Raw genomic sequence first — 12199 nt, 5'->3', positions numbered from 1 at the left:
ACGACACAGGTAGCAAACAGTTGTCCTTCTCAACCAGAGTACTTGCTAAATCTTACATTGGGTTGCGTTAATCAGAAGATAGGCACATGATGCTTATGAAATGAACCCAAAAAACACAGCCTCATATGAAGTCAGCAGGATGTAATGTTCACAGAGTAGTGGGTGTGTGGGCGTTCTGGTATGATTGTTAACTGGGTCAACAGACCTAGACCACAATTAACACTGCTCCTGTCTGATAAACTGGATAACACCAATTAATACAATACATTATCTTGTTCAAACATCCCAGCATTCTACCTTGTAAGGTGAGCGTTGGACATACAATGACTACTACATCACAGTTGCTGCGGTTACAAAAGATTTACAATAGATTTATAAAATTTTATGAACCCCTCGCAGTGTTTTGGCTTTTTGATCAATCTCATGTTTCTGCTACTCCTAGTCCAACTATCTCACACAATCTTGATGATAGGTCTACTGGTGCAAAGACTATCAGAGTCACAGGTGCCATGTTGCCTAACGTATGGTCACGTATGGTATGTAGATGTTGTGCATGGTGTTTTTGCATGATGCTGTGGTGGACTGCTGGTGGATTACCGAGTAAGGTGAAGGCTGAACTTATCTTGGAATCAACACCACATCAAAGTTGCCTCCATAACAACAGATAACAGAGAATCATAAAACAGTGCGCTTCTGATAAATCGCATTGGTCTGCTACTCCTACTGTCCTTCCTGTATCATAATTCATTTCTCACTAATAACCTGAGACAACAAGTTGCTACAAATGCATCTACCTGCACTGTTAACTTGCAGAGGTGTTTTTGCTGTGAACTCCCACTTATTTGTCACAGGATGAGCTAGATTAGGTTGCACACAGGTACATGAAAGTAAAAGGGCAAGAAACTGTTGCTCATTTGGCTACAACACCAAACCAAATAAGTGTGGGTTGTCCGGGAAGAAATTTGCATCAACTGCAACAACAGCACGTAGCATGTAGGAGTAAGCAGCATAGCCTGAAACAACAGCACAGACAATGGTTGATCAGCGGAGAAACAGTGTGGGTTTGTCACAGTGTTTAGTCAACATGCACCAGGTAATTTACCAGAAAGTTGTAGTACGTGTATGGATACGATTTTGAATCCCATATGTCATCTCTTGATTTCCCCACAGGGTTAAAGGACTTTTCCTCTAGTGCCACCATCAGGTCAGAGTTTCATTTTGTCCATTGCACTGGTTAAAAACATGTTAGCATACAGACATTAGTATCAAGCTCAAAGTAATGCCAAGCAGAGCTGCTAAAAAACATGTTACGCTATGGATACAACCTTTTTATACCCCATTAAGTTTATCTTTCTGCACTCCTCCACTGTAGTCTCAGACTCTCACGTCCTTTACCTTCTCACAACTTCCCACACAAACCACATCTTTCACTTTCAAACACCCCTCTCCCCACGTTTATCTCTCTCATTTTTTAACATTCTTATCTCTTTACATGAAATGCCAGAGTACTTCCATGGGTCAGAATTTAAAATAGTTAATAGTTAGATTTGAAGATGTGATATCAAAAAAAAGCTTGCGAGTTTACTTTAAGATTTAGATGTGGTCGGTTTAAAATCTAAGTATATATAAAATATATATTCTTTTTTAAATGTCTGTTTCTTCATCACCATCACTAATGTCATCACTGACATTGTAAAAACAATGACTGATACACATTACAAATTTTTCTCCAAAAGCACATTATGAACAAACCAAACTCGACTCTCTCTCTTGGTCACGTCTACACTATCATCCTTTCCTGCCACTATTACCCACAAAATAGCTCTTGACCAGAGTTAGTACATATCAGCACTTACCCAGCTACTGTTTCTCTGCTTCTCCTCATTTATGTTGAAAAGGAATGATGAGTTGTTGCCATGTCAGTAGCCCAAGATTACACTGAATGTTTTACAAGATGTGTAGACGAACATATTGGGAAGCTCTGTGACAGCTGTGGTTACTGTGGTTCCCCTAAAGTTAGTATCTGGGTGACAAGTCATCCACGTTTCAAGAAGTCTGAATCAACCGAATGGAAACCCCTTCTATTGTTGGTTTGTTACTTTCCGTTCTATTTATCCGTTTGTTCCTGTTGCTTTACGTTTACGTTTAGTTACAGGCAATGCAGAAACTTAGCAAGCAATTCAAAATATGTTCATGTCGCATACGGTGAAAAGTAACAGAAGTGTGTGCTTTCCCAAAGTGGAACTTAAAAAACCCTAAAAAACAACTCCTGAACCCATTAAAATACCCCAAAACTAACCTTTTCAGAATAAACTCAAGAGTCAATTACCTCCACTGTGCGCTGGAGAGTCTGTAGAGTGAAGTAGCCGAAATGTGAGCGCCTTAAGCGCCCTCAGCACTTTCAAGTCTGTGTGAATGTCAGAGCCGGTTCTCTCTACATTGATGTGGTGGAGTACAATGAGTCAGAAGGGTCTTAAGTCTTGATGGACTAGGTGATCTACGTTATTTCCCCCACCTATGTTCATCAGCTTGGGGTAATGACTGGAAGAAGAATGACATCACTGAGCTTCCCCGCAGCCTTAGAGATTGGGTCAGAAGCTCCAGCATCTAGGGGTTCTTGCAGTAAAGCCAGCGGAAGTTGTTCAGGAATCTGATCAGGATGGATGGAGCCTTCATTTCATCCATCTGTATCCTGTAGTGTTCAAACCTTCAGGATAACCCAAAGGGCAAGTCTACTTTAACAGGAAGCTTGCTGACTAATTAATACCCTGTATCTTGTTGATTTTATCAGAGAGCATGTGAGAATGCATTTCTTTGCCTGGGGTCTTGTCATCATGAGATGTTGCCAGGAAACCAACTACCAATATGCACTTTGAAAGAGCATGCACAGTTGGTAATCATTTATCCTACTATTACAACTATACAGTGTAAGGAATTACAAACTGTCCACAGTGCTCCATACAAAAACAAGTAGGTGGACAAACACCATAACAAACTAAGACAGGGAGGGAAAAATGCACAAAAGAGAGACCGACTGAACTTCAGACTTAATTGCTCCACAGAAAGAGGACTGTGTGGTTTTTGCCCACCATCACTTGCAGTTCCAGTGGAGTTGTGCTAAAGGAAGGGATCACTTTTAAGCAGTAGAAAATTAAATAATCAACAGCTAATACTAATGTCCATATGCATAAGGGCATATGAATATTGTCGAGGCTTGAAAGAATCCAAGGCCTTCCTTTTGGAAACAGGGTACCTTGCACAATTTACACTAAATTCAACATTTTGGTCAACAACTTATTTTGTTGTAGCTACTGTTACCCTACTGTTACCCTTTTCAGAGTTTTTTGTCAACCTCTGATTTAATCTAAGGTACTTTAAAATCAGAATAAAGTATCAGATTTTTCAGTTTGGCACATCCTAGTAGTTGAAAGAGAACATTAATGGACGCTACTACGTGCCTCTTTCCTCCAGTACACACACTTTATTTATAATTTGTCTCCCAGAGTTGATTCTGTGAAATGTCAGTGGGCGTTTGAACTGGTTAGTATCACATTATCTCGTACGTCATTCATAAACCAACATATACTACTTCTTCCCCTGGAAACAGCAGTTCTTCTCACACTTCTGTTTGTGTGTAGTGACAGCATAGATACATTACTAAATGGGCTAACTGTTTGACCTCATTTCCAAACAGGAAAATGTAAATATTAGCATGAGCATTTAGCAGCCTATCAATCCAATAGCCAACACCAATTAATACAAATTAAATGAACAGAATGAAAACAAACCATCATATTGGAAACTAGCATTAGCTATAATCTCTGTATGCAGAACATCAGTCACATTGACTTGTTTGTAACGAGTGGAAGTGTCACTATGTTAACCTGCGTTGTCCCTATCAAATAAACTGAAATAAATTAAATCAAGTAGTTTCTCACCAATTTCTAAAGTTGAAGAGAAACTAACTATACTAGATGTCAAAGAGGTCATACTGACACTGTTCTGTACAATGTGATTTAAAACTTGTCTGAAACTTTACTGCCCTCAAGTGGGAACTATTAGAACTTGCATTAAAAACATTGCCTCAGTGAGTCATTAAAATAAGTAATCACTTAAATCAACAACAACAGTAACAAAATAATCATAATAAAACAATCTCATAGCCCATGAAACAGAGCATTGCATATAAATTATACTAATGACCCAAATATATTCCCAATCATGAAACACCTAACTTATTTTTTAAAAGACTTTATTCTCAATGTCCGTTTTACGAGGTGATTTAAGAGGATAATCAATCAAAACGGATTAAAAGGGTTTTCTACCTCTAACAACTGTGCTACTGGAATTCATGTTCACTGAGAAAAAACAGAAATAATTTATTTGTCAGATCAGAACACTCACCAGTTTTTGCCACTCCAAGACAGCTATTCCCTTTGGCTGCAGCAGACATTTAAAAAATAAATAATAAAAATCTAAATAACTCAAGTGTAGTGTTTGGACAGTACTGCTCAGCCAAGACCTTAACTACAAATGGCTACTTTATACAAAAGAGGAAGGTTAGGGGACTTTTGCGGTGTCAGTTCCCTTTTACTTTAAAGTATGCTGAACAGCTGGTGGAAGTAAGCAAATAATACAGTAGCTAACTCATCTTCTTAGGAATGGATTTAAGTTTGGGTGTTGTGTGTGTTGCTACCTTGGAAATGTGACTCAAGCAAAGAGCTGTCATTGAGGACTCAACTAAGCCTCACTTTGTATCATGCATTATCACGCACATTTTTTTTACAATACACTTTTGTAAAGCAAGAGGGTGTGATATGCATATTAGAAAATGCTTTGCAATATGCTTGCATTAGTATATTTTAAATGTATGATTGTGATAAAAGAAGGTGTATTTTCGTTTACATGTAAACAAATGTGTGAAGACTGTTTCTCTGTTGCTGATTAATTGTCCTTTAATTAGGGGCCAGGCAGCCTAAACTGCCAGGACCCTGTTGTTTTCCCCAATGTTCTTCTTTCTTCTTCTTCTTCTTCTGAGGAAATCCTACTTCCCATGCATAATGCATAATCAGTGAAAAAAACTCTACAGAAATGTCTGGCCCCATGCCAGACTTACTCAACTCCAAGGACATGTCAATATTCCTCCTGGGGGTGGGGGTCACAATTTGTGTTTAAATTTAAAAACTTTGAAAATTCCTACCAAACCAACCGTACATGCTACAGTTTTGAAACTTTCACCAAAATGTAGCCCCAATACTGCTGTAACTTTTGTCCACTTCAACTCATTACAAATTATGAAGTCCATCACTGATTTTTTTTCCCCAAAAATCTCCTCCCACAGCTCAATTGACACCAAACTTGCTAGAGAGCATGCATCTTCAGACTGTCCTACACAAACGACCCACACAGATTTTTGTTCTATCAAAAACTGAGCCTACAAGGGTGGTGCGTGGCGCAGTGGTTAAGGTGGCCGCCCCATGTAGCGGCTACAGTCCTCAACACAGGCGTCCCTGGTTCGAATCCCGCGTCGGGCAGACCTTTCCTGCATGTCATTCCCCCTCTCTCTGCCCCCCCCCTTTCCTGTCTATCTCACTATGTGCTGTCAAAAAAAGGCAAAAACGCCCCCAAAAAAATTGAGCCTACAGTGCATGAAAACATTTGACTGTAAACTCATACCATCCAATTCTTGCTAAATACATTTTCAATCTTCCTGAAAAAATTGACAATATTTTGGAGTCGTGGTTGATGAAGTTCGGCAAATATCAGAATTTTATCTCAAAAACAGATTTTTTGAGAACATTTTGAATTCTGCTCTCATGGGAACAACTGCAGTCAATGTAAGAGTGGTATTTTTAAACATCAGATTTTCTCTTATGAAGCAAAACTCATGGTTAAAAACAAATCACCAATATTTCCATGCTGTCAAGATGCCAGATGTCCTCACTTGCCAGATGTCTTCACTTGGACATCTATCCTGAAAATAGTCCTGATGGTGGCGTTACAGCATGCCTCTTTTTAAAACTTTTAAAACTTTGAAAATTCATAACCATATCAACCATATGTGCTACCGCTTTGGAACTTTAACTTTCAAGCTGCCCAATTTTGCCTAAAATCGCCCGGCCCCGACCATTGCTGTGCAGCAGCTAGAATTAATGCTTGGTTTCCTTGCCCAGTCATTTGAGAGCCTGTCACTTTGAGGTTGGGGTATCTGTCTCTCACCGACAGCGATTGAGAGAGAGAGATAGAAATAGAAAGTGAGAGAGAGGAAAGTAGGATTTCAGAAAGATAGGGGGGGGGGGGGCAGGAAGGATCAGTTGTTTCTACACAGGCTTATTTACCATTAAATCCTCCCCTCTCTTCTCTCTCTCTCCTTTCCTTACCCTCTCTCTCTTTCCTCTATACCGTCATCCACCCCCTCTGTTTCTCCTCCTCCCTCATTCGCTGTGTTGGTACAATTAGCAATTTGTTTTGCGGCTGTGGCTGAGCATGGCAACTGGTGCTCATGGATGGAGTTCCAGTTTCCACCAGGAGGTGTCACTGAAAGACCTTTCAGTCCTTCAGTAAGCCTGTGCATATTCTCATTTGTCCAGGTCATAGTATTTCAAAGGAGTTTAAATCGAAAGCAATGAGAGATGAGGATGAGAGGTGAAACATCTTCCCGGACAAATAACCAAGTCCAGTTGCTTTCGATTTAAACTCCTTTGAGAGTCCTTCAGTAACTATATCAGAATCGGAATTATTGCCAAGAGCAATAAAGATCAGTTTACAGCACGGAGAACTTGTCTTGGTGTCAGGTGCAAACATAAAGGAACAAAAAATAGTTCAAAGGGAGGGACAAAAAATAGAATTAAGAATTTAAATAAAATAGAATGAATTAAAATATTCTAGTGCAAAAGAAATATCCTCGTAAACCAGCCTCTCGCGGAAATGCATTTCATTTCATTTCTCGGGAGAGTCTGGCCTCATTCCCCCTGTAAGCATTTGGGGTGGGTGGGAGCAGTAGCATTGACAAACAACCCCATTCAGCCAATCAGCAAGTTGGTGTAGTGACGGGGCTTTGCAACAGTCGGTCCCTGATTGGCCAACGTGCTGTGTCAATCACAGCGGTGACGCTGATTGGCTCGGCCTTCTGAGGGTTTCAGGCCAAACGCTTACAGCGGGGATGAGGCCAGACTCTCCCTCAGAAATGAAATGAATTGCATTTCCGGGAGCGACTGGTTTACGAGGCTAACGCATATACTATATGAAAAGAAATACGCATATAAATACACATACTATATAAAAGAATAGAATATTTTATATAGTCATTATAGAAGAATAGAATAAACATACAAAATATATTTTATATAGTCACTATATATCTACGTGTTTGACTGAGATTGCTGGCTTTTAAAAAAAAAATTTTTTAGCATTGACATTACATGATTGCACACACTGTGTACATTACAGTCTTTTTCTACTGAGGTCAAATGGGGAGAACTAGAACAGTGCAAGACAATAAATCCAATGTCCAATTTGCTGTTTGCTTATTGCTATAAAAAACTATTTGCTTCCCCTCTCACAAACCTGTCACCTGTGTCTGTATATGCTTTTTGCTATCATAGGGCCCCATCTAGTGGTCAAACATAATAACTACATTATGGCTCTAACAATGTAGTGAGAACAACAAAACAAGTGGTGAGACCGAGGTGGCAACAGTGGGGGCATCCACAGAAGCCTTTGCCCCTTGGATAATATATGATAAATATGCAAGCACAGGAAAGCAATAAATATAAAAAATGCAAATTAAGTATAAAAAAGAAGAAATAGTGCAAGGTGTCACGGTGGCATATATCCATCACCAGAAGGTTCCATTGACCTGGACATTGTTATTGGAGCAATCATCTCCTTTATATGAATTGGACTTGGAGATTGCAGAGCTGGGAACTGGAATCTTGTGGATTCACTGGATTTATCAAAGTCCTCCTGGATCTCCTCATGACTCGCCTGCTCCTCGCCCCCACTGCAAACCCCTGAATCCACACTGGAAAGCTCAGGGCTGCCAGGATTCACCATCGGGATCTTCTCATAGTCGGAACAAACCTGAATGGAGCCTTTTCCAAAAACGCTTCCGCTGCCTCCGAACAGCTTCTTAAAATCTACTATTTCAGTTCGCTCCTCTCTCTCCTGCTCTTTGCCTCCTGACTCCTCATCCATCACACAGGTGCTACCTGCCTCCGGACTCTCTTGACTGGCCTCTTCACCACTGCACATATCCAAGTCAGGACTCTGGAGGTCGAAGTTCTCGACCGGCGGCCTCTCAACCCTCTCATAGTCTGAAACGACCTGCACTGGCTCACTGTTGTTGTTGTTGTTTTCTTTGGAAAGCAACTGTTGGATCTCCAGTTTTTTCTTACTTTCGTCCTCTCTGGCCTCTTCTGCAGTTTTACCGTCACCTTGGCTACCAACAGACAGGTTGGGTCTATCAGCAGGACAGGGCTGAAGGTTGTCTGTGCTAAGTGAGGAGAATGGAGATTTGGGATAGCAGGGGTTGGAGAAGCTGGAACTGGTCGACGCCAGGTTATTCTCGCTTCTCCTCTTCATCACATTGGAGGTGACCTCCACAGTTGCGATGTCCTCTGGTATCAAGGAGAAGTGAAAGAGTTGGCCAGTGACGTGAGGCCATGGCCAGTTCTGAAGAAGAAATTAGGATTATGATGACATTAATTAAATCTGCACAACAGTCACAGAGTTTTATCAGCTACAGCCATATATTTTTTTTATTTTTCACGAGTCTCTTTGCAAAAATAGTCAAAAGCCCGTTGATGTTATATTCACATCAGTCCTGCCACATTACGTATTGCATTGACCATTTTGTAAATAGTGGCATTTAAGTCAGGTTTTCTGTCATAAAACATTGGAAATTGATTTACAAAGAAAATAAACTTAACATGCCAGTAATCATTTAACACAGGCAGTGAATGTAATTTTTCAGAAAGGAAGAATCAATATATCAATTAAGAATAGTTGGCAACAAATTAAAACAAGCAACGAGCAATAAGAAACAGAAGATTTCATAGGCTTACCTGGGAATTCGGTCCCTTCAGAGAGGATTCTCCTGGGTCTGGTATGGGTGGACCTCTGATCTTCTTGTAAACCCTAAAGGGCCGAACAACATGGTCTTTGAAAACATTCTTGAACAGAAAAGATAAGATTTGTTGATAGAAAATCTGCTGGTTCATTTGTTAACCCCATCGCTCTGTTTGTGGAGAAGGAGCTTGACAAGGAGATAAGCGACCATGAGGCAGAAGAAGAAAAGACAGAGGATGCTGAGGACAAGCCAAAGATTGAGGAGGTGGCCTCGGGTGATTGACGAGGACAAGAAGAAGGAAAAAAGAAGATCAAGCAAAAGTAGACGAACCAGGAGGAACTGAGCAAGACCAAGCCCATCTGGACCAGAAATCTGGTCTAGCGAGTTCTACAAGAACACTGTCTGCTCACCAGGTGGTTCCCTCATTCCTCAGGAGCTTGACAGCCAGACACAAGGCAAACACTGCGCCTGCGATGCTGATGCCCAACACACGCCCAAACACACCTGATAAACACAGCACAGAGTTTAGCTAAGAGGTAAACACACCGTATCTATCCAAAAACCCTAAGATTTCTTTACACATACAACACAAACTCCAGTTCCTGTTTTCCACATGTTGTTCATTCTCTGGATTTCAATGCAGAGGCATGAAACAAATGTCTAAATGTAAAACTGAACTCCTGAACTTAACTTCAAATTGTAAAGATGTTGTTTTCCACTGATTGCATTCATTAAACCAAACCAATTCATGTTGCTCATATTTGACAGTGGTTACCTGATGGTGGTGGTTTTGGCGTTCCTACTTCTGATGTCCATGATTCAGTGGGGCCCCAGTCACTCCAGGTTGACACTTTTGGAGAAGGCCCCCCTTCAGAGGTCTTCACTCGAACACGTCCCTCGTACGTCTCTCCTTGTATAAGTGAGTCTGGGTCGAGCTCTGCTTCACACAAATCCCACTCAGAGTCACGCTCTTTGTGTTGCACAGAGGGGTCCTGACAGAGGAGACACATGGTGTGGACCTTTAACAGCCTCATTCTTGCATGGTACAGATCATGTATAGAAGTCACTGAACATACACACACTCATTTCATGTATTTATGTATCAAAACATATACACACACTCCAGGACTGATCCTTTTTTTTCCACTGCAGTTGGGAAGTTAAACTTAGGAGTTTCCGGTTGACCGTTACTTGTGGGGGCCAGGAAACAGTGGTAAGGTTGATAACTGGTTTTCCAGGAGGAGGCAGCTTTACTGCAGGATGACACAAACGTATTTTGTTGAACATCACCATAAATTACACGTTATGTCACAAAAGGTCAGTATATGATTCAGCATACTTACCATGGCAAGGTGGCTTGTAGAACATAGAAATGGGTTTCCCATGGTTACAGTTCAGATTAATGGAATACGTATCTGTGTGGGAAAACTGAGAAAATATGTATATAACAATTTTGCTCCGCGAAAACATTAATGACAGAACAGTACAAAATAGAACAACAAATAAGAGATGAAAACTGATTTGTGTGTGTGTAGAACTTAAGTCTGATTAGACTTTACTAGAAGTAGTTTTAATGTTTGTTAACAACAGGGCTCCTCAGACTTACAATCTCTTTTCTTGGCAGCAACAGGGAACATCCTAGTCTGGCGTTGTTGACATACTGTAGTTTACAGGAGCCTTCAAGTCTGTTGAAAAAAGTCATGTTCATTAAAATTTTACTGCATTCAGTGTTACTCCTTTAAATATACCTCCCTCAGCTGTATGTACGTGTCAGGTTATTTATCTTATACTGGTTACTGTGCTTACCTCACTCTAGTTGACACCTTTTTAGCGTGTATTGTGCAATTAGTATCTGTGAGTTCATATGTACTGTTCAACATGCAGGTGATGTTGTTGTTGTAGTCATTGTAGCAGATGAGATCTGTGAGAAACAATTAAACAGATGAGGTCAAATGCCAAGTGAGAGCTGCGTTGCTGTGTGAGTGTCATTTCTAAGAACTTTGTCCATGTCAAAAATATAATAACTATAAAAATGAAGTTACCAAAAAACTACTAACTTTTACCTTGGCCACTGGGACACTCAATCATTCTGATAATGTGAACATGAAGCAGAGCAAGAAGAAGAAACAGCAGGGGGATCCTCTTGTTGATCTCCATTTATCTTGTCATGTCTTTTCTTTTGCTAGAAGAAATCAGACTACCAGGACGGTTGGTTTCCAACGCAGGTCGACCGCTTCAGGCTTCACCTCACTGCTCATCCTGTGCAGGTGGAAAGTGGGATGACATTCAATATACCATACTGTACACCGATCTGCTTCTTTACCTCTGCACGTCAGACCCCTTTTACTGGGGGTATAATTGAGCTGTTCCCCAGTATAAATGTTATACAAGCGGTGCGCTTTAATGCTAAAAGAACAAACAAAGTCACTTAGGACTGAGCTGTGCCCCAGTAGAACTTAATGCTCCTGCTGCAAAAATACTGCGACCACGAATGTAGCAGCAAACAGGTGTCACATCCAGGCAGAGATTAGAGGTAGGGTTGGCGATGCAGCTTGATCGGTCGTAGGCAGAATTTGACATGAAGGCATCTGATTGGTTTTTCCTTTTCGGAGCGAAAAGCATGGATTGGTCAGAGTTTTGTCAGTCCTGCAGCTGCCACAGAGGTCTGATTATTTCCGTTCCTTTTTCTGAACACATAATGTATTGACTACTCTTAGGATAGAGTATAACAAAAAGTGTTTCTGCATATGATTACCAACTATAACTTTAACGCCCACACAAGAGGTTAAATAGTGAGTCTCCACACCAGATAGTTGGACCAGTCCCAGCCTGGTCAGTTGCGTACATGAACTGATGAAGCCTCTTGGATGAGAGGTGAAACGTCTTCCTAGACAAATAACTAAGTCCAGTTGCTTTCTTTGATTTAACCTCCTTTGAAATACTATGACCTGGGCAAATGAGAATATGCACCGGCTAACTTTAAAGGTATATTGTGTAAGAATTACTCCCATCTAGCGGTGCGGTTGTACATCGCAAGCAACTCAGTTGTATTTTTCATGCTGCATTCACGTGAAATCGGTTAGATGGCAGACGGACAACAGCTGCTGCAGGTAACGGCTTAAACAAGCC

The 12199-nt window shown here is 40.7% G+C and overlaps 1 protein-coding gene and 1 long non-coding RNA gene across 2 annotated transcripts; both read right to left on the bottom strand.

Annotated features, from left to right (window-relative positions):
• Positions 1-7467: 7467 nt before the first annotated feature.
• LOC146992303 (uncharacterized) lies at positions 7468-10104 on the bottom strand. Its single transcript, XM_085790317.1, has 4 exons — positions 9846-10104; positions 9481-9574; positions 9066-9138; positions 7468-8673 (listed from the first exon to the last, which is right to left on the bottom strand). Exons 1-4 carry the CDS (start codon positions 10102-10104, stop codon positions 7819-7821), a joined length of 1281 nt encoding a protein of 426 aa, XP_085646443.1. The 3' UTR covers positions 7468-7818.
• An 89-nt stretch (positions 10105-10193) lies between these two features.
• On the bottom strand, positions 10194-10863 carry LOC146992302 (uncharacterized). The gene is made up of 3 exons (XR_015036374.1): positions 10677-10863; positions 10414-10498; positions 10194-10323 (listed from the first exon to the last, which is right to left on the bottom strand). It is a non-coding gene; the product is annotated as an uncharacterized LOC146992302 (long non-coding RNA).
• Positions 10864-12199: the final 1336 nt, after the last annotated feature.

The sequence above is a fragment of the Trachurus japonicus genome, chromosome 1, assembly GCF_045865225.1.
Source record: "Trachurus japonicus isolate A0001 chromosome 1, Traja_1.0".
In the NCBI taxonomy this organism is placed as follows: domain Eukaryota; kingdom Metazoa; phylum Chordata; class Actinopteri; order Carangiformes; family Carangidae; genus Trachurus; species Trachurus japonicus.
This window is presented reverse-complemented; position numbering and strand designations above follow the sequence as displayed.